Source organism: Crassostrea angulata, chromosome 1, assembly GCF_025612915.1.
Source record: "Crassostrea angulata isolate pt1a10 chromosome 1, ASM2561291v2, whole genome shotgun sequence".
NCBI classification, from domain to species: Eukaryota; Metazoa; Mollusca; class Bivalvia; order Ostreida; family Ostreidae; genus Magallana; species Magallana angulata.
Genome location: NC_069111.1, coordinates 32,762,517 through 32,783,023, shown reverse-complemented (window position 1 = coordinate 32,783,023; position 20,507 = coordinate 32,762,517). Strand labels below are relative to the sequence as shown.

At 33.4% G+C, this 20,507-nt stretch overlaps 1 protein-coding gene across 6 annotated transcripts in view; it reads left to right on the top strand.

The window, feature by feature from the left end:
* The window catches only part of LOC128166641 (zinc finger protein 236-like), a 30,639-nt gene extending 12,535 nt beyond the window's left edge, over window positions 1–18,104 (top strand). Inside the window, exons 5-6 of one of the 6 annotated variants that reach the window (XM_052831975.1) lie at window positions 15,497–15,678; window positions 17,724–17,866. In XM_052831975.1, coding sequence (XP_052687935.1) covers window positions 15,497–15,678; window positions 17,724–17,732 — 191 coding nt within the window. In that variant the 3' untranslated portion in view covers window positions 17,733–17,866. Of the gene's footprint in view, window positions 1–1,367; window positions 2,566–5,247; window positions 5,449–5,548; window positions 7,060–15,496; window positions 17,086–17,723 lie in introns of those variants that run through there. The other 5 variants (XM_052831943.1, XM_052831935.1, XM_052831967.1 and 2 more) reach the window with 5 other exon arrangements.
* Window positions 18,105–20,507: the final 2,403 nt, after the last annotated feature.

The window sequence follows — 20,507 nt, the reverse complement described above, 5'->3', positions numbered from 1 at the left end:
AGCATGCAAAATGCATTTGAATGCTTATAAATAAAGTCATAGTATATATTTTCAATTGAGCACTTTATATCTAAATAAAAAAAGTATCATATAACAGGAAAATATAATTATGGAATTACTTGGTGGAAATCTTCACATTGTGGAGATAGGAAAAAATAGAAAATAATGGAAGATAGGTCGCGTCTGACCGTAAAGTGTGTTAGGTCAATGTAGTTCGCCATTGTTGCTCAGGTGAGCGATGTGGCCCATGGGCCTCTTGTTTAAAAGAGGTTGGGGGGGGGGGGGGGGGGCAGACTCATCTAAATACTCTTGACAAGCCAAAAAAAAAGGATAGGATATTCGAAAACCATGAAAATCCTAATCCGCTGGGGAGGGGGGTTGAACAAGACCTATAACTTCAATTTCACTGACTTACATTTTTACATGCTCCCAAAATAGTAAAAGGAGGGGGGGGGGTTATATATAAAAAACGTCTGCTGTAAGAAAAACTGAAGCGATGGGACAGTCCCTACAGTTGTGTATATTTCAGCAGTTCCTATAAAAAAGAAACAAATATAAATTATGAATTGTTTATATTTTTAGCATCATCCGAGAAAAGATGTTTTCTGTCAGTTTGATATAAATATATTTACATTTTCCAGTGTCTTTGCCTGTGATAACACTACGTATCGATTTTGTACTATATAACCCATAATACAAATGACGCGAAAATGAGGCGCCAGCGGGGTTTGTTTATTTTTATTTAAGTATTTAATCGTACGATGGCTAAAAATTATATAAATATAAGTAATAAGGAATCATTCTTTGAATATTATGTGGTGATAATTTCGGTCGGGGCGTGGTCAATTCTATCATAAAGCCCTTCGGGCTTTATTGGATTTGATCACGCCCCGACCAAAATTATCACCTCATAATACTCAAAGAATGATTCCTTATTCTTTATATAATACAATTTGGCAGACGAGGATCTGGAAATGTTCTAAGGGATGTTTACCCCAATTTCCATACAACACACCCTTTCAGAAGAACTTTAAAAAAACTCACACACAAAATGTAGAAATACCAAAGCATTTACTGAATTTTCACTATATTTGCAAAATCTTAAGAGTTATTTCATACACGGGATTTGGGGGACCCGTGGGGACGGGGGGGGGGGGGGGGGGTGGAATGCCGGAGAGATGACGTGCCACTTCTCTTAACACTGATATGAGTATAAAACATAATGTATTTTAAAGCACGGCATTATAGATGGATATAATTCAACTACATGTTTTGTTTACATGCAGATGTTGACGATTACATTTCCTTACGAATTCCCCTTTCATCAACTGTATATTCCTATTAATTTATAACATTTGATTTTTAAGGCATACTATCAGTCAACAGAAGAAATATTGCAGGAAGGGCGTATGAGAAGGGAATTCCAACGGGAATTGACTATCGGAGAAGTATAATAGACTTTATGGAAAGCAATGGGGCGCGGCTTGGAGAATACTCTCTACCCCGAGGTTTGCGAAAAACTGCATCTCAAAAGTTTAAAGTATGTCCTACCACAATTACTAGATTTTGGACTCAGTATTGTAATGGAGGGTGCGTAAAAGTACCTGTTCAAACTAATCGAGGAAGAAAAAAGAAATTGTTGGAAGAAGATGCAGAGTACGTCCGTTTTTTGAAGCATGTTAGACCATCAATGCCCTTGACAACTGTTAGAGACGAACTGTTGAAGAAATCAAATTCAATAAAAACCTTGGGGTTAAGTACCATTTCTAGAACACTGAAAGACTTTTAGAGGACTTGAACATGACCTATAAACGAATATAAAAAATAAATAAAAACCGATTCACCCCACAGAATATGAATTATACGCAGCATTATATCAATCATATCAATCAGAAAGATCCATTCACTCTAAAATTCATGGATGAAATGGGAATTAAACTTGCGGATGGACAAAATAATTACGGTCATTCAGTTAAGGGCCTTCCATGTATAGAATTAACTCGGTACAATCCTCATGCGAATGTCACAGTAAACGCAATAGTTGGAATGAGTGGGGTTAAATACGTAAAGATATTTGATGGATCTTCAAATGGCACTGGATATGTTCAGTTCATTGCAGAAGCCACACAAAGCTTTACAGACAAGGGTGAACCTGTTTTCCACCCAAGGGATGTCTTGATAGCTGACAACGCAGCAATTCACCATAACAGAGCAGAAAGGGAGCTTCACAACCTTTTGCCAACAGTGGGTGTCGAATATTTCTTTCTACCAACATATTCTCCTAACCTCAACCCCGTCGAAGCAGTGTTTCGTAAAATAAAGAACATTTTGAAAGGGGATAAATACATCACACTTTTGCATGCTGACCTAAAAGTCGCAGTTTACGCGGCCTTTAAGGAGATAAAATCAGCTGACACTTTGTCGTTTTTCAAAAATACGGAGTATATCAACTTTTAATTAAATAAAAACCAATACTGTCTTGCTTTTGTCTTTTTATCTCTCTTTTTCAAATGTAAAAAAAAAATAATCCGTGCTGTAGAAAAGAAGAAGCTTCGTTAAAAAGTGGGTACCTTGGGAGGAAAAATAGCAGTATTGCATGTATACCCCCCCCCCCCCCCCCGCAAGAGATACACAATACAAGTACCTACTTTTTAACTTTTTTTTTTATAAACAATCCCCTGTGCTTTAGAGTTGCCTCAAGACTACATGGAAATAAATAGTTAAAAAACGACCCCCCCCCCCCAAAAAACCCCCCCCCCAAAAAACCAACAACAAACACACAAACAAAACGCGTCAATTTGATAAGCTATTATACACTACGAGGGTTAATAAAAAAATACGAATATTATTGCATTTGCGACTTTTGTACTTCATCATGAGAACCTCTTCCGAATGCACATAATGCAGCTTTACAATACATTTGACTAATTCATGTATCATACGGTATTTCCTCGTTTCTTTAACTCCCGAATTATTAAAGTGTGTTTGCGAAATCTCGTGCTCTGGCATTACGTTTACTAAGCATTTAAAAGTAACTCCGCCTAAGAAAACGAGTTGACCAATCAGACAGTTTTTACACCGGCGGCGTGTATTGTTTATGTTTGACGTAGCTGTCAAAACTGATGGTGACGCTATCGGAAAAGTCCAACCAAATCGGTTTTGATAATAATTGTTAAGTAAGATTTGAATTAATAAGAATAGAAAAGAAAAATGTGACTAAATTCATATTTGCTAAAGGGATCGATTTCTAAACCAAGGTGCAGATGAAACATATGTTGGGAACATAGAGAAGTTATTAAATAGACTGTGACTTATGGATTATATTGTTTCATATTTAAAAAAAACTTTCTTGCATAAAAAGGATTAACCATTTTACAGCATGATTATTTAAAGATTATTTAAATCTTACTGGTAATTTGTTTAAAAGCAGTGCAATACCCTTAAAAAATTTTATTGGAAAAAAGGGTTTCTTAAAAATTTGTTTGAACGGGGAGTCAACAATTTTTGAAATTAATGTTGATGAAGCAAACTGATATGAATAAATCTCAAGTTATTTCTAATAATTTTTTTTATGTAACTATTCATAAGTTTTGATTTAATGTAGCTAGGTTTTGGTGTAGATTTGAGTTGAACATATTTTATTGACTATAAAGATGTCAAAAGGATTGGACACAAGTTTGGAAAAAGATATTCCTCTCCTTGTTAAATACATTATATTTTACGATGCCATACAATAAACCTATGTAATAATAGTAGTACATTTAATGAAACAGAAATAAAATAAAGGTATTAGTGTTAAAGGGGCATGGTCACGATTTTGGTCAAAAATTATTTTTTCGATTTTAATGTTCACAATGCTTCAGTAAAGCATTTTTAATAGGCAACCAAAATTTGAGTGTCATTTAATGAGTTACAAGCTAGTTACAGAGCTTACAATTCTTTGCTATGTAAACAAAGCGTTTGTTTACATTTCGAATGTTGAAGTGAAAATTCCAGTTTTAGACCTAAAATAAATGTGTTAATTGTTAGGAACTGTTTATTTATGCTTAAAATGAATAATAAGATAGACAAACCAGCATTAAATAGATTTTTTACTAGTATATTGAACCTATGTAAACAAAAACAGGGCACGAGCCTTGTTTACATGACGAAGAATTGTGAGCCCTGTATCTTGCTTAAAACTCAACGACTCGCACCAAAATTTCATTTGATCATTAGAAATGCATTCCCAAAGCATTGCAAATAATAAAAACAGAGAAATAAAATTTGACCAAAATCGTGACCATGCCCCTTTAAGATAGAGTATTGTTTTCCTGTTGTATATAATAAGTCTGTAAGGGATGAAAAGAGAGCTAGAGTTGAGAGGTATAGGGTGTCGCTCAATCCATACCCACCTTGAACCTTTCATACAGTGGGAAATAAGTATGTTGCATGGTCTTTTGTTATTGATAGATTTTATCTGGGGTGTATTCAGTCACATTATATCAAACATGAAATACTTTGCTGATCTGAATGTTTTATTGTTAAAAGTCAGAATACAACTTTATTGATCAGTTTATTATACAGACATGTTTGTTTCTGTTTGGTGCTCATAAGTCGATCAATCAGAAAACAAAAGATTTGATAACTGGCACATAATGGAGAATCCAAATTGCCATTCTATTTGAAAGAGCTATCTTTTGAAAGATTTTATTGTGAATTAAAGTACATTCACCAATAAACATACATGTATTTACATTTTTTTGAGTGTGCATCATTCTCTGTACACTATCAATTTAGACAAATTGCATGAAATAGGAATGTTACACGAGTTGTGTTATAAAAAGACTTTGTTGTATTGCCCAACGTAATGCTAACAATATAATTTTAAAAGAATTGATTTCATTTAATAATAAACTGGTTGCTGGTCTGCAATCTGATCACTCCAACAATATACACTCCACATATAAGTTTTTTGTATTCATTGTTGATTAATGTGAGTAACATTCGGTAACATGAAAATAGATTTGCTTAGATTAGCTTGATTTAAATGCCATAAATTTATTATATAAAAATGAACCTCGATAATTAAACAAACAATTCAAACCGTCAGATATTTGATTTTCTATATACCTGGGGTAAATAATAAAAAGCTGAATCAGTGAGTGGTCAAGCATCAAAGTGGTAAAACAGGGAGGTTTAAAGTATATGAAGGGGACGATTATGAAGCATTTTCGCCACATTTCAAACTAGAATTGTTTAATTTAGATTTTGACAATGTTCTATCGAGAATAGCGGTTTCGGATATTGATACAAGCCACCAAGAATTTGACGATCAAACATCCCAATTCATGCCAACAAGAACCCGTTTTCACAAGCTTTCCGAGGAAGAAATTCAAGGAATCCAGGATTTCCCACAATCCAAGGCCACAAAAAAGAATACCAAATGGGGTATAAAGATTCTTACAGGTACTTATAAGTTATTACTGAGAGTGTTTATGAATCTATTGTAGCAAAAATTCAAATGCAAACATATAATGCATGAAGATGTTTGTGCCGTATATTGTAGATTGGCACACTGAAACTTATGGCGTCCCCCTCGATATGACTACAGTAGATGAAGAGGAATTAGCAAAAAAACTTGGACGATTCTACTGTGAAGCAAAGCCACAGCCTGACCAAAAATATGGGAAACACACAGAATACCACATAAACACAATGAAGTCCATTCGAGCTGCCATTAACCGACATTTATCCGACATTGGTCGGAATATCAATATAGTCAACGACAAAGCTTTTAAAGTTGCGAATAAAGGCCTGACAGGTCTTCTGAAGCGGAGAATGGTCACTGGAACTTTTCGTCCAACAACTCATAAAGAGGTCATTGACGTATCTGATTTACAGAAAATCTCTGCTTTCTTTAAGAATGCATATTTATCTCCAATCAACCTGCGACTGGCAGTGTGGTATATTATTGCTGTGAATTTCGTTTCCAAGGGACTCGGTTTCTACTATCAACTCAGGATAGATTCCTTTGATTTCAAAGTCGATGAAAAGGGTTCGACTTATGCTTGTTTGAAACGTGAACAAAAATCAAAAGATTATACAGATTGTAATCATATAACTGAAGCTATGTATGACAAGCGAATATATGAAACTGGAAATCGAAATTGTCCGGTGAAAACGTTGAAGTTTTTCTTGGCTAAAACAGATCAAAATGCATCTTATCTTTTTAATAAATGCTTGAAAGATGCGATTTGTTCTCCAAATATATGCAATTTATGGTACTCTAGTAAGCATCTGAATCAGGGATCATTTGTTAGCTTCCTACCAGATATTTGCAAGGCAGCAGATTGTAAACGCTACACAGCAAACTGTCTGAGGGAGACGGCAGTTCACGCAGGATTTGAGCAGAGAGATATCATGTATTTTTCTAGGCATGAATACGACACATCTGTGCAAAGCTATAACCGTGAAATATCTGAAAGTGCAAGTGCAACATTATACTCCATGGCTGAAAATATGGGCAGAGTAGAGAATGACAATGTTGATGGTTCATACGAATCCATGTGAAATTTACAGGTGAGATCCTTAGGGTTCATCGCAATTCTACACATTCCAAATGACCTGTATAACAACTGACATGCTGAAAGAGTAATACATGTAGGTGAGGACTATCTGATTTGCATGTAGTCACCAGTGACATTACATTTAGTTGTGTGAACTTGACAGAACTAGACTGATATAAAGCTGGCAGAGGCTTTTTTTTGGTCCAACAGCAATGCAAGGACAAAACGTCTGCAAAAGAAAAGTTAGAAGGCAATTGTTTGATTTGTATGAAGATAGTTGACGCATGCATAATTGTTTGACCTTAATTATGTGAATAATAAATTTGAAGACATAAATACTTGTTTGTTGTTTTTTCTGTTAAGCTAATTTGTAATGTGTGCAGTATTATGTGGCCTGTTGAGATAAACCGATTTTGCATTACAATATCCATAAAAATCAAAGTACTGAGAGTACTTAAAGACGGGGTATTGAAAGTTTGAATTTGTAATTGTTCACGTTTTCCTCGATTATGTTCCAAATATTATGAGTTTGAATTAGTTGTTTCAATCTAGTTTGCTAAAATTCGGCTTTTTACAATTGCCTGTTACTTTCATAATTTTGCTAAATCCCGGCCGGGACTATTCTTCATAACTGTAGAAAATTGACACAACGGTATATTATGTAAAATAAGACCCCAAGAATTTTTTTTAAAAAACTACAACTAACCGGGGAAATCAAAACAACTATATTTAGGTATATAATTTGAATCGTTATATTTATTTATTTTGAGATCAAAGGGAAAATCTATAAGTTGGACGGTATCTGTTAAACAAGGTTTATGAAAACTCCGAAAACTCTCAAACTGTTGAATTACCGAACAAAGTTAACATTTGTATACCGATAACAAACACAGGCATCTAACGTTAGAAATATTTCTTTTTTTTACAATAAGATTATTCCAAGTACTATAACAATAAAAAAAAAGTTTGTCGCGGTAGCCATTTTGATTTTTTAGACCTTACGTACCTGTCATGATTTTCTTGCAGCGATTCATATAAAATTAATAGGTAAAAAAAATTCGTTCGCCACTTACTATTTTTTTGTGTGAACTCGTGCATCATTTACACGAATCACGATACAACAGTTTCTGAAATTTCATTAAAAATCATACTCCGAATTCAGTCATCTGCTTTTCAAATCGATAAAACTAGAAAATGGAGATCAAAAGTGAATGAATCACGTCATATTTTGGGGTAGACCTTTCCTGATTGGCTGTTATATATGATATTGTAAATTGTTAATTTTAGCTATTAATTCAGATTTATTTGATTTTAAAATTTCTAAAATGCTATGCAAAGTTAACGCTTTTAACAGTAAAATTAACAAATGTTGTAGGACATTGTCATTTCAGGGATCTTTGTCCTTTCAATACACTCTCGTTTATTAAACGCACAATTTAATGCGTGTCTTGGAAAAATGAACTTAATTTCGAAAGCGATTTTAAAATTTCAAATGAATTCATAGGTCTAATATTGGTGAGATATTTATAAATGGAAGAAAGATCGGCTGAGTTTCTGATTAGAGGCATTTAGATATTGATGAAGAATTTTTTAAAATCATAAATATGACTGGTTTTGTCCGTTATAAAGTATAGAAAATGTCTCATAACATTAAACAAATTACATGATTGTATATTCCGACTAAGCCGGACAACATGAACATTAACATTTAACTTGGTTCTTCAATCGATAAGATTGTATATATAAATTAATCTATTGTTCACCCAAAATGTATAATCTATATAGATTTTGCTTACAATGTATTGTTCAAAATTTAAATTCAGTTAAATTAACTAAAGAGTCAATGAACGACAAGGCAAATTCAGACTTGTTTTTAATTTCTATGTACAAAATTTTTTTTTAGAGATGAACAGCAGTCATAACGTGTGTTGACTGAAAGCCAAGGAAACACCTATTAGAACCATTCTAACAGGGGCTTGGACATTCGGTAGTTGAGTCAAACGGCAACGTGACGTAGGCTTGTCTGTTTCATTGTAGGCAATTCAGCCATGTCTCTTTGAAATCAACAAGATTTGTCTGGCTTTTGGGCGAAGAATACCCAGTCGGTGTATATTTTGCTTGAAACCAGCGTCGTTTTAACTTGTTTTGACGCAAGAAATAGGTCGTTACACCCTACTGAAAGTCCAAGCTCTTGTTAAAATGGTTCTAATATGAAGTACATCTGTGTATTTTAACCTCAGCTCGCGCATGAAGTTCGGTATTAAAATTCACAATTTAAAAAAAATATCAGATTGCGTTTGGGAACTTTACTTTCGATTGAACCATGAACCTCTTCTATTGATTTTTTGAGCTCGTCCACCAACTGAATCGTTGACGGCGTTGTGCATTCAGTAACGTAACTCCATTCCTCAAAACTCTACAACTATCGAACCCGAGCAAGAATATTTTGATCAATAAAGCTATTTCTTTATTTTCTTTATAGAATTCGGTTTACACATAGAGGACTTAAAACGATTTAATGCGTGTTTTTATAATATATATTTACAGAAATGCATGAAAAGTTTCTGCACTATTTTCTTTCGCGTAGACTCAATTCATGTGTTCTACGCGTGCCATCCGGTTTGAGACTTCGGCTGACAGTAAACCAATAGACGGGGTCACGTCTAAAAACTATGTAAGGCGGCCGTACTTTCAATCATACAAAAATGAAAATATCGGTTTATACTGTTCATCAACCTTTATTTTATCAGAAGTGAAATTTGCCATGTTCAGGAAAACTTGGTAATCATGAATTTCATGGCAAAAATAATCCTTTTTGTGCATTTTTAAAATAGCAGATTTAGTTGTTGGTGTTAAAGATTGTTTACAAAAAGGTCAATACAAGTGTCCAGATGTAATTTGGGTTGATAATGATAAAATCATAACAGATCGCTTGTAACATATTGTTATTTAATCAAAAACATTTTCAGTGTTCAATGAGGATGTGATCATGTAATCCATAAATATTTTGATGGTTCATAAGGATGTGATGTTGACAATAATGTATTAAAGCAATTAATGTATCACTCTTTCTAAGCTATTGCACTCTGATGGACTGACATCCAGTATTGTTAATAAAAATACATTTACCTGCACACGAGCTACGATCTGGAAATTTCGAAATGATACAATTGGCTATCATCACAATACCTGTTGTCTAATTTTGCGTTTCTCTATGTGCTCAGCTATGACTTCAACTAAATAATAGTGATGATGTTTTCTCGCTCAATTTGATATATCTGAAGTGTATCAATTTGTCACTGAATCGGGTAGTCATTTTCAATCATGAAAATTTAAAATAATAAGAATTGTAGATGGACGATCCAAATAGTTTGTCTGCAGTGTGTGCTAAAACTAACTATGTACTAACCCATCTTGAGTCAAATTCTACTGTGTGTCAGACGTTCAATTGGAGGAAACTTACATATACTGGAATTGTCATTGATCAAGCTGGTGCGATATCACTGTCAATACTGGTACCTACAGATTTGTTTTTGGGTTTTTAACCGGGTTTTCCAACGCAAAAATCGGGTTACTAAAATGGTGAAAATGGCGGGCGGGCGGGCGGCTGCCAAAAGAGTACCCTCATTGTACGGATAACTCCTCCTACAGTTTTCAAGATAGGAAATTGTTCCTTTGCAGATTGTACATATATCAGAGGTGTGCATATTGCTAGGATTTTGATTTTCGATAATTTATGGAAAAAATACCAGCTTTTGAACTTAGTCATTATTTGGCAAAATATTGCATATTGGATACCCACATTGTACGGATAAGTCCTCCTACAGTTATCAAGATAGGAAGTTGTTCTTTTACAGATCAATTAAACATATATCAGAGGTGTGCACATTGCTATGATTTTGATATCTGATAATTTTTGAAAAAAATACCAGCTTTTGAACTTAGTCAGTTTTTGGCAAAATATTGCATATAGGGTACCCTTTTGCAGATCAATTGTACATATTTAAGAGGTGTGCATATTGCTAGGATTTTGATTTCTGATAATTTATGAAAAAATACTAGCTTTTGAACTTAGTCATTTTTGGCAAAATATTGCATATAGGGTACTCCATTTCACTGGATAGGGGTTGACATGGATTATGGATACAGTTCACATACCGGTAAAAGAAAACCCGGTTTGCTGTCACATTGAAAGCTTTTTACTTGTTAAAGAAATAAAGGAAAAACTACTCAATGATTTTGAAGTCAAAATTTTTTTTTCTAAACATTTATCTCCCCCAAATGACAAAGAAAACAACTGTTACTGTTTAACCGGGTTTTCCAACGGAAAGATCCGGTTATTAAAATGGTGAAAATGGCGGGCGGGCGGCTGCCAAAAGGGTACCCTCATTGTACGGATAACTCCTCCTACAGTTTTCAAGATAGGGAATTGTTCTTTTGCAGATCAATTGTACATATATCAGAGGTGTGGATATTGCTAGGATTTTGATTTCCTATGATTTATCGAAGCTTAGTCATTTTTTGACAAAATATTGCATATAGGGTACCCTCATTGTACGGATAACTCCTCATACAGTTTTCAAGATATGAAGTTGTTCTTTTGCAGATCAATTGTACGTATATCAGAGGTGTGCATATTGCTAGGATTTTGATTTCCAATAATTTATGGGAAAAAAATACAAGATTTTGAGCTAAGTCATTTTTTGGCAAAATATTGCATATAGGGTACCCTCATTGTACGGATAACTCCTCCTTAAGTTTTCAAGATAGGAAGTTGTTCTTTTGCAGATTAATTTTACATATATCAGAGGTGTGCATATTGCTAGGATTTTGATTTCTGATTATTTATGAAAAAAATACTAGCTTTTGAACTTGGTCATTTTTGGCAAAATGTTGCATATTGGGTACATGTGTACTCCATTTCACTGGATACGGGTTGACATGGATTATGGATACAGTTCACATAAAAGAAAACCCGGTTTGCTGTCGCATTGACAGCTTTTCACTTGTTTATAAAATTTTGCAATTTACGAAATGATTACTAGTTTTTCCGAAGTCAGTCAATAGAAAATTAACCTTTTTTCAAGGTTTGAATAAGCTGTCTTTTTCCCCATTGGATACTTTAAATGAAAATAGAACTTGTTTTGGAGCATTTTAAAGTGACATGTTTGGTGTGAAAATGGAAGAGACATATCCTAAACTAATTGAGGAAGGCTCTACACAGATTCGTGCACCGGATACACAGGCAAAACTCGTACTTGGACAGGATAATTAACACAAAAAGTAATACGAAGTTGTCATTGAATGTTTTTGATAAATGGAGAGAAAGCAGGTCAGAAAAAGCACCGGACTTTCATTTAATGAATTCAAAGAAAATGAGCTTTTGGTTAGAACAACTTGTAGTTGAAGTGAGAAAATTAGATGGAACGGAGTACTCGTCAATTTATCTCATACTATGTGGCCTTCATAGACATTTAGGAGAGAACGGAATCTATGACAAGAACTTTTTAGATGAGAAAAAATGTGTACTTTGCTAGATTTAGTAGGGTTTTGAATGCTCGAATGCGCACTCTGAATGAGAAAGGTTTGGGATTTGCAGTAAAACGAGCAGACCCTATTCTCCCTGAACAATAAGACAAACTCTTGGGAAAAGGAGTGTTTAGGCAAGGGAGTGGAGGGCAACTACAGCTAATTATATTCCTCTATGCTTGCAAATTATTTGGATTGAGAACACGCGAGGATTACCATATAAAGACTCTCGATCAGTTTTTTTTTGGAGAGGACGGAGATGGAAGATTTGTCATGTTTGTTGGACGATCTTCCAAGACTGATAATAAAGAAGAGTCAGGCCAGCTTATTGTTCAGAGCAAGAGTATCAAATACTATTCAGAACCTGAGGAGTGCTTATCCCATTATTTTTCTCTCTTCCAAGGAAAGTCTCATTAGTTGAATATAATTTACACTATCAAGATGAAGTAAATAGTCCTTTTTGCATTCAGGGGATAGGTGCATCATTGATATGGTTTATGTTTATCTGAAAGCTATGGACGAGGAAGGGCCGTTTTATCGGCGGCCTCTACCACCAGAAGGAAGCCCGAAAATTCACTTTGCTCAGCAGACTCTTGAAATTAACAAATTTAAATATTTTATGAAAATAATTGCAGAAAGAGGAGAACTCAGGGAAATTTTACCATACTCAGTGGGACGCGAACAGGGGACATGCATCAGAGACATGTTTTGAAGGACTTTCAGAATAAAAAAGTGAGAAGGTACAAGCACATACATATATATAACAGTTTTTGGTGTTTAAGAAAAATCGCAAAGTTGAAGACCTTTCAGGGTTTAACGGGTGTACATACTCAAAGAATCCTATAATTGTGATTAAGTTGTTTTAATTTACAGTTATTATTAGTAGACGTTGCATGTGCATCTACATATGAGTTGCGTCAAGCAAAAAAGGGACCTTTGTGACATAATTTAGAAAAAATAGTTTTTTATTGTTTTTATTACAGTGTGTCTTTCCGATAGTTTTAATACCAAATTTTTCAGCAAATTCTTTTCATAACAACGAGTAAAACTGAATTAAATGTGTGCTTCTTATAAAAGATAACGTCATACAAATTGAATAACATCATGAATTTACAGCGAGAAGAAGTCATTGAAACGTTAACGTCATTGGAAAAAATACTATTATACCAAATTAATTTTTTTATAAATATAACAAATCATAATTCAAATTGGACAGGGAATAGATTATCTTAATAATGATTCTATAACAACCCGTCATTACAGCTACGGGTGAATCTAATATTTTACAATGTTAATCCTGATCCCTTGTCACGCCGCTCTGTTTTGTAGGCAACGAAATGTACAGTCAGTTCTGCAAGTGTTTTTTGATTTTCGGAAGATTTTAGTATCTCATATTAGCAATTCATAAGCTTTTAAGAACTGTAAATGGGTATTTTTCCACCTCTCGTCGAAATATAAATGTTCAGGGCACGTCAATCCATTGAGTTTTGTTTTTTTTTAATCACATGTAACGAAACCCATTATAAGTATTAGATATTTCATGTTCAGTTGTTTATATAAATGCAAATAAATCATTTAATAAAGCTATCTCGAATGCTATAACAGTCGACTTGGAATATAAAGGCAAACACAAAACTATGCCAAACAACCTTCATATTTACGTATTTCACTTGTGTATACATGTACCTGTGACAACCATGGCCATCATCGCAAATAAACTTATCAACAGTAACTTAGTTTTGTATGTTACTCTGACACCAAATATTTTAATTTCGGGTAGCACGTTTATCTTTGTCAGAGTATATGTTCACAACACTGAGTTATAGACCTTCATCCTTTGTTTACTGTCAAATGGGTGCTTCATTAAGAAGTATTATAAATAATAAAAATTATATCAATTATATCAGTAAATGTTTTTTTTTGGTTTAATAAAAATGTAAAGTTTTGCTCTAATCCGGGTTTTCCTGCATCTTTATTTGCTTAATATTTCTATCCATCTTATGAAATACCAAATCTATTTTATCTAGTTGAAGTACATACTAGTTAGCTTGGATTAAAAAGTGCTTAAAAGATAACGTTAACATTTGAGGAAAATGTTTCCAAAAGTTAATTTTAAAAAAAGGATGGACGATTGATCAGCAGATCTGCCTTAAAATTAAAAGATATTATTTGCTATAATCTGTTATTTAGTAAATAAAGAAATCCATAATATTCTAGCTTTTAAATTTTCCTGTATCTTTCAACAGAACTCTTCGTTTAAAAGAAGTTAATATAGCCTTTAAATGATCACGACCTTCCAGATCTCTTACAGTGTAATTCTTGTTTGGATAATGTTCTTTCTAGTTAATTTTCAAGATAAAATTTGGGAGGTAATTTTTGTTTTGAATAGTGATATATTTTTGCCCCAGAAAATTGTAAACAAAAAACTTATTATATGCTCTTTTTCATCATCATCTTTTTTTTTGTATTCAACATTTTTAAATAGATTCATCAGAGCTTCTATACTACTTTATTAAAATAATAGACTCGAATTTTTGGGCTTTACCGAAAAATCGGAAGAGTACTGTCTTTTGTTTTTTATATTGTAAACATCATTGGTACTTGAAGATTACCAATTTGTTTTTATTTTTTTCTCAATCAAGCTTCGCCAATTAATAATCAACGGAAATTCTTTTTAAAAATCCGGATATTATCTGGATTTTTTGGATTTTACAATCGTGCACAAGCGCATTACATTCACGATAAATCACGGGAGGCTCTTTAGTTTATGTTTCCAGAATATCACATTAGCATGGATAAACTCAGAAACGATATTACAAATACATGTAAATTTTCATTGAAAATTTGTCTTATTTTCTGTTCACCAAATACCTAACTCAGTGCATTAAATATGAAATATCCCGAGAGTTCTGAAAGTCAACATGGTGTGTAAATTCGAAGCGAGTGAAAACGTTGGTTAAAAAGTGTTGAATTCTTCATAAATATTAATATTATTTTTAAATGAAAATTTGACTGTTATTTTCAATGCAGCTTCATTAATTTTCTCCAAAATCGTTTTGGAGCGATTTTGCATTTTTCTGCTACATTACGGGTATATAAGGGAGGCATTTAAACTGTGGTGAAGGCCTGTCCCGAGACAGAATTAGATTAGTCTAACTAAGCAGAGTGTAGTGAAATCAAAATAGCATTATTGAAGTCTTGAAGCTTGGTTATGTAAATGTCAGCAATACGGTGTGTCGATGTATCTATTTCGTGAATGTCCGATGCAATGTCAACCCGTGCACGCACGGGTCAAAGTCTAGTTATTGAAAAAAAACCCTAGATTTTTTCAGCATGCAATATGCACATAATTTTTGGTATGAGCGTACGAAAAGGGCATCCACTGAGAACTGATTTTAATTTCGTTTGATTTTCTTCAGATGAAAACAGAGATCAAGTTACAATAGAGAATGGAAGCAATTCGGAAAGTGGTAGTTTTGTGGATGAAAAGTCCCTATTGGAAATAAGCTGTGGGGAGACTGGTGCGATGGCTAATCTGTTTTCAGAAATTGATCGTCAAACAGAAATCGCAGTTCAGGCAATAATGGCAGGAGATTCAAAGGTAGAGCCAGCATCAAGATCGCAAATCATCAATTGTACAGTATGCGATAAAACCTTTAGTACAACATATGGACATAAAATGCACATGGAAAGATTCCACCCCGAAACCCTGACAAAGAAAAGTAAAAAGAAGTATCCTAAATGTAAGACTTGTGGTAAACAGATGGCTAGCAAATACGCTCTGTCTATCCATGAAATTAAACACACCAAAGCAAAGTACTTTAAGTGTAAACAATGTGGAACCCAGTTTGGATACAAGCATGTGCTTAACAGCCATATGGAGGTGTGTAGTCGAGCCAAAACTTCAAAACGTTAAATTGACATTTTTAGCAGTGTTGAAAAACCTCTGCCTAAGTTAGTTCTGTTGTGTTTTTTTTTTACGTTGAAAGCTATAATGATATCTATATTGTATAATTTGTTAAAGTACATTTGACAATAATACTTATACATAAAAATTTATCTTTTATTGACCATTAAGAAAAAAAATCATTAAAAGTGAACTAAAATTGAAACATTGACAACGTGAAATGGATTTGGAAAGTTTTGTACAATTTTTGTGTGCAAATGTTTTAACGATCGAAGGCCTATTTGACAAGTTACAACCTAAAGAAGATTGATTGTGTGTTTGAGTATTGCTGAAGTATGATCCTACCAAGAAGTTATGATAATGTGTCATTATATTCTAAGTGTATCATGAGTGTATTGTTTAAGACCAAATAAATGGTAGTTTTCCATATATTAATATTCCAAGAAAGGAATGTTAGTGAGAAAATTTGTTCTGAATTAATGATTAAATATAAATTGTGTGTTCAGGATCTTTCTGTGAATTTGGAAGTATTTTGTACTGTACACACATCATTGATGGATTCCATGGTAATTGAGATGTGATTGTTCCAGATACCAAATATCAACTGTTTTCTTTACTTTCCGCTATGTTTGTGCACCTTTGTTTTCATTTTTAGACATTATATTACAAAATATGTTAGTTTCTGTCTACTAGTTTATTTCTTTTAAATGTAAATAAAATACATGTACTACAATTATAATAAAATTTGATTATTATGTCGAAACATTTTAGGTTTTATCTGGGTTTTTTTTTTTGGTTGTTATTTAGGTTATAGAAAAATAGGTTTTTATTTTTTATGATTAACATGAAAAAACTTGGAATGATTCATTAACTTAAATTTTATTGTATTTGGGTATTAATTTAAAATATGATTTTGTTGTTGGAACAGTAAATGTTCTAAATTGTCACCAATTTGTTATATAAACAATCGTATATCATTTCTCATTATGAAATTAAGGGACCAAAACACGATTTGAGCCCACAATATTCATATTTTTTTTTCATCTTTCTTTTCCAGGATGGTCAATATGGGTATTTTTAATGCTCAAATTTGATAGTAAGGTATTGAGTTGCAAGCATGTTACGGAGTTTGATTTTCTTTGTTTTGTAAACCATGCTTGAGTCTTGTTATTGTTTACGTGTAATGTTATAAATTTCAATCAAATGTTGCTTTCGTCTGTTGGTAACATTATTTAAGAACACATTTAATCAGGTTATCCTGTCACGAGTTATTTTGTTAAAGAAATGATAATTTGTTTTACATTTTATTTGTTAACACATTAATATAAGACTCAATCTTTGTTAACATAACAATGAATACATATATCTATCTCTTCTAACATTCCAATTTTAAACGATTCAAAATGCCCAAGTAAACAATTTTATACATTTACTTGAAAAATAGAATTTTGATCTCAGATCGTGTCTATGTCCCTTTTATATTTAATTCTTTACCTCAACTAAGAATAAATTTATGCACAATGATTTGCTCACTTCGTTATACAGATAAAGAATATACAGAATATATACAGAATATATATATACACGATATACAGAATTCGTTATACAGATAAAACGAATTACGGATCTATAGCGAAGTAAATTCACTGGTCCCTAGGACCTCGTTATAACCGATGTTTTACTGTATAAACCAATTCAACGTAAAATTAGTTTTAAAATTTTCTAAATTTACTTTCCAGGACTGGTAACGATTCCAAGAAAGTCCCCTTCCGGTAACAACCAGTTTCCTTCCAGTGATTGTGACAAGTCACGTGATACCGAAAGTGCAGGGGTTACCTTTAGAGACAAGATGGGCATTTTTCACAAACTAATCTCCCATGCCCCAAGAAAATATTTACAATGCTGTTTCTGTAAGGTCGAAAATGCAAAGTTTGCCTCGGGAGAAATAAGGAGGTCTTATTACAAGTGCTCCGTCTGTGACGTACCACTGTGCATATCCCACACTCGCAACTGTTTTATCAAGTACCATTTAAAGCGTGAATGACAAAATATATACGCAAGATTTGGTCCAGAAAATGTTTAATCACTGACGAAATTTTAAAATAAAAACAAAGTAGATATTTTTCATTATTTGTATTAGTGAATGAAATGGTGTTGATATGTTCAAACGAAGACAATCTAATGGAAATAAGACTTGTAAAATTTCTTCTCTACGATACATTAAACAAGTTTTTAGCTCACCTGAACCGAAGGTTCAAGTGAGCTTTTCTGATCACCCGTTGTCCGTCGTCCGTCCGTCCGTCCGTCTGTCTGTCTGTCTGTCTGTCTGTCCGTCCGTCCGTCTGTAAACTTTTCACATTTTCAACTTCTTCTCAAAAACCACTGGGCCAAATTTAACCAAATTTGGTACAAAGCATCCTTATGGAAAGGGGATTATAAATTGTTTAAATAAAGGGCACAGCCCTTTTCAAAAGGGAGATAATTGCGAAACAGTAAGTATAGGGTGCATGTCTTTAAAAATCTTCTTCTCAAGAACCACTGCACCAGAAATGCCAATATTTACACAAAAGCTTGTATATATAGTGAAGATTCTAAATTGTAAAAATTGTGACCCTCAGACCAAAACTGGGGCCCCAGGCGGGGTTCAAAGTTTAACATAGAAATACATAGGAAAATGTTTAAAAAATCTTCTTCTCAAGAACCACTGCACCAGAAATGCCAATATTTACACAAAAGCTTGTATATATAGTGAAGATTCTAAATTGTTAAAATCGTGACCCTCGGACCAAAACTGGGGCCCCAGGCGGGGTTCAAAGTTTAACATAGAACTACATATGGAAAATGTTTAAAAAATCTTCTTCTCAAGAACCACTGCACCAGAAATGCCAATATTTACACAAAAACTTGTATATATAGTGAAGATTCTAAATTGTAAAAATTGTGACCCTCAGACCAAAACTGGGGCCCCAGGCGGGGTTCAAAGTTTAACATAGAAATACATAGGAAAATGTTTAAAAAATCTTCTTCTCAAGAACCACTGCACCAGAAATGCCAATATTTACACAAAAAACTTGTATATATAGTGAAGATTCTAAATTGTAAAAATCGTGACCCTCGGACCAAAACTGGGGCCCCAGGCGGGGTTCAAAGTTTAACATAGAAATACATAGGAAAATGTTTAAAAAATCTTCTTCTCAAGAACCACTGCACCAGAAATGCCAATATTTACACAAAAGCTTGTATATATTGTGAAGATTCTAAATTGTAAAAATCGTGACCCTTGGACCAAAACTGGGGCCCCAGGCGGGGTTCAAAGTTTAACATAGAAATACATAGGAAAATGTTTAAAAAATCTTTTTCTCAAGAACCACTGCTCCAGAAATGCCAATATTTACACAAAAGCTTGAATGTATAATGAAGATTCTAAATTGTAAAAATCGTGACCCTCAGACCAAAACTGGGGCCCCAGGCGGGGTTCAAAGTTTAACATAGAACTACATATGAAAAATGTTTAAAAATTTTCTTCTCAAGAACCACTTCACCAAAAATGCCAATACATACACAAAAGGTTGTATATATAGTGAAGATTGTAAAAATCATGACCCCCGAACAAAAATTGGGGCCCCAGTAGGGGTTTAGATTTTAACATATATAGGAAAATGTTTTAAAATCTTCTTCTCAAGAACTATAGTGCAACTGTTTTGGATATTACTATGCATACATGTACATCCTTAAATAATGTAGATTCAAAAAATTGTAACTCCCGGACAATTGATGGGCACCAAGAGGGGTTCAAAATTTAAACATTTTAAAAAACATAAAGGAAAAGTTTCAAAATTTTCTTCTCAAGAACTACAATGTTTTAGTTTGTGGAATTTCTATGCATGCATCCTTCGCTTATGTAGATTCCTAATTGGTAAAATCGTGACCCCAGACCAATACTGGGGCCCCAAGATGGGGTCAAAGTTTATTATAGAAATATAAAGGTAACATGTTAAAAAATCTTCTTCTCGAGAACTACAATGCTTCAATTTGTGAGATTACTATCATGCATACAACCTTGGATAATGAAGGTTCGACAGTTTTAAAATAGTGACCCTTGGACTAATACTAGGGACCCAAGATGGGTTTAAAGTTAAATGTAGAAGTACCGGTATATATGGAAAATGTTTAAAAATCTTCTTTTCGAGAACTACAATGCATCAATTTGTCAGATAACTACGTAAGCACCCTCAAATAGTGTAGATTCGAAATTAAAAAAGCCGTGACCTCAATCTAATACTGGGGCCCCAAGAGGTGTTCAAAGTTTAAATTAGCATAGAAATATAGAGGGAAAATGTTGAAAAATCTTTTTCTAGGGAACTATAATGCTTCAGCTTGTGAGATAACTATGCAAGCATCCTTAAATAATGTAGATTCCAAATAATTAAAACTTTAGCACTGGACTAATACTGTGGCCCCAAGAGGGGTTCAAAGTTTAACATAGAAAAATATATTGAAAATGTTTTTAAAAAGTTTTTCTC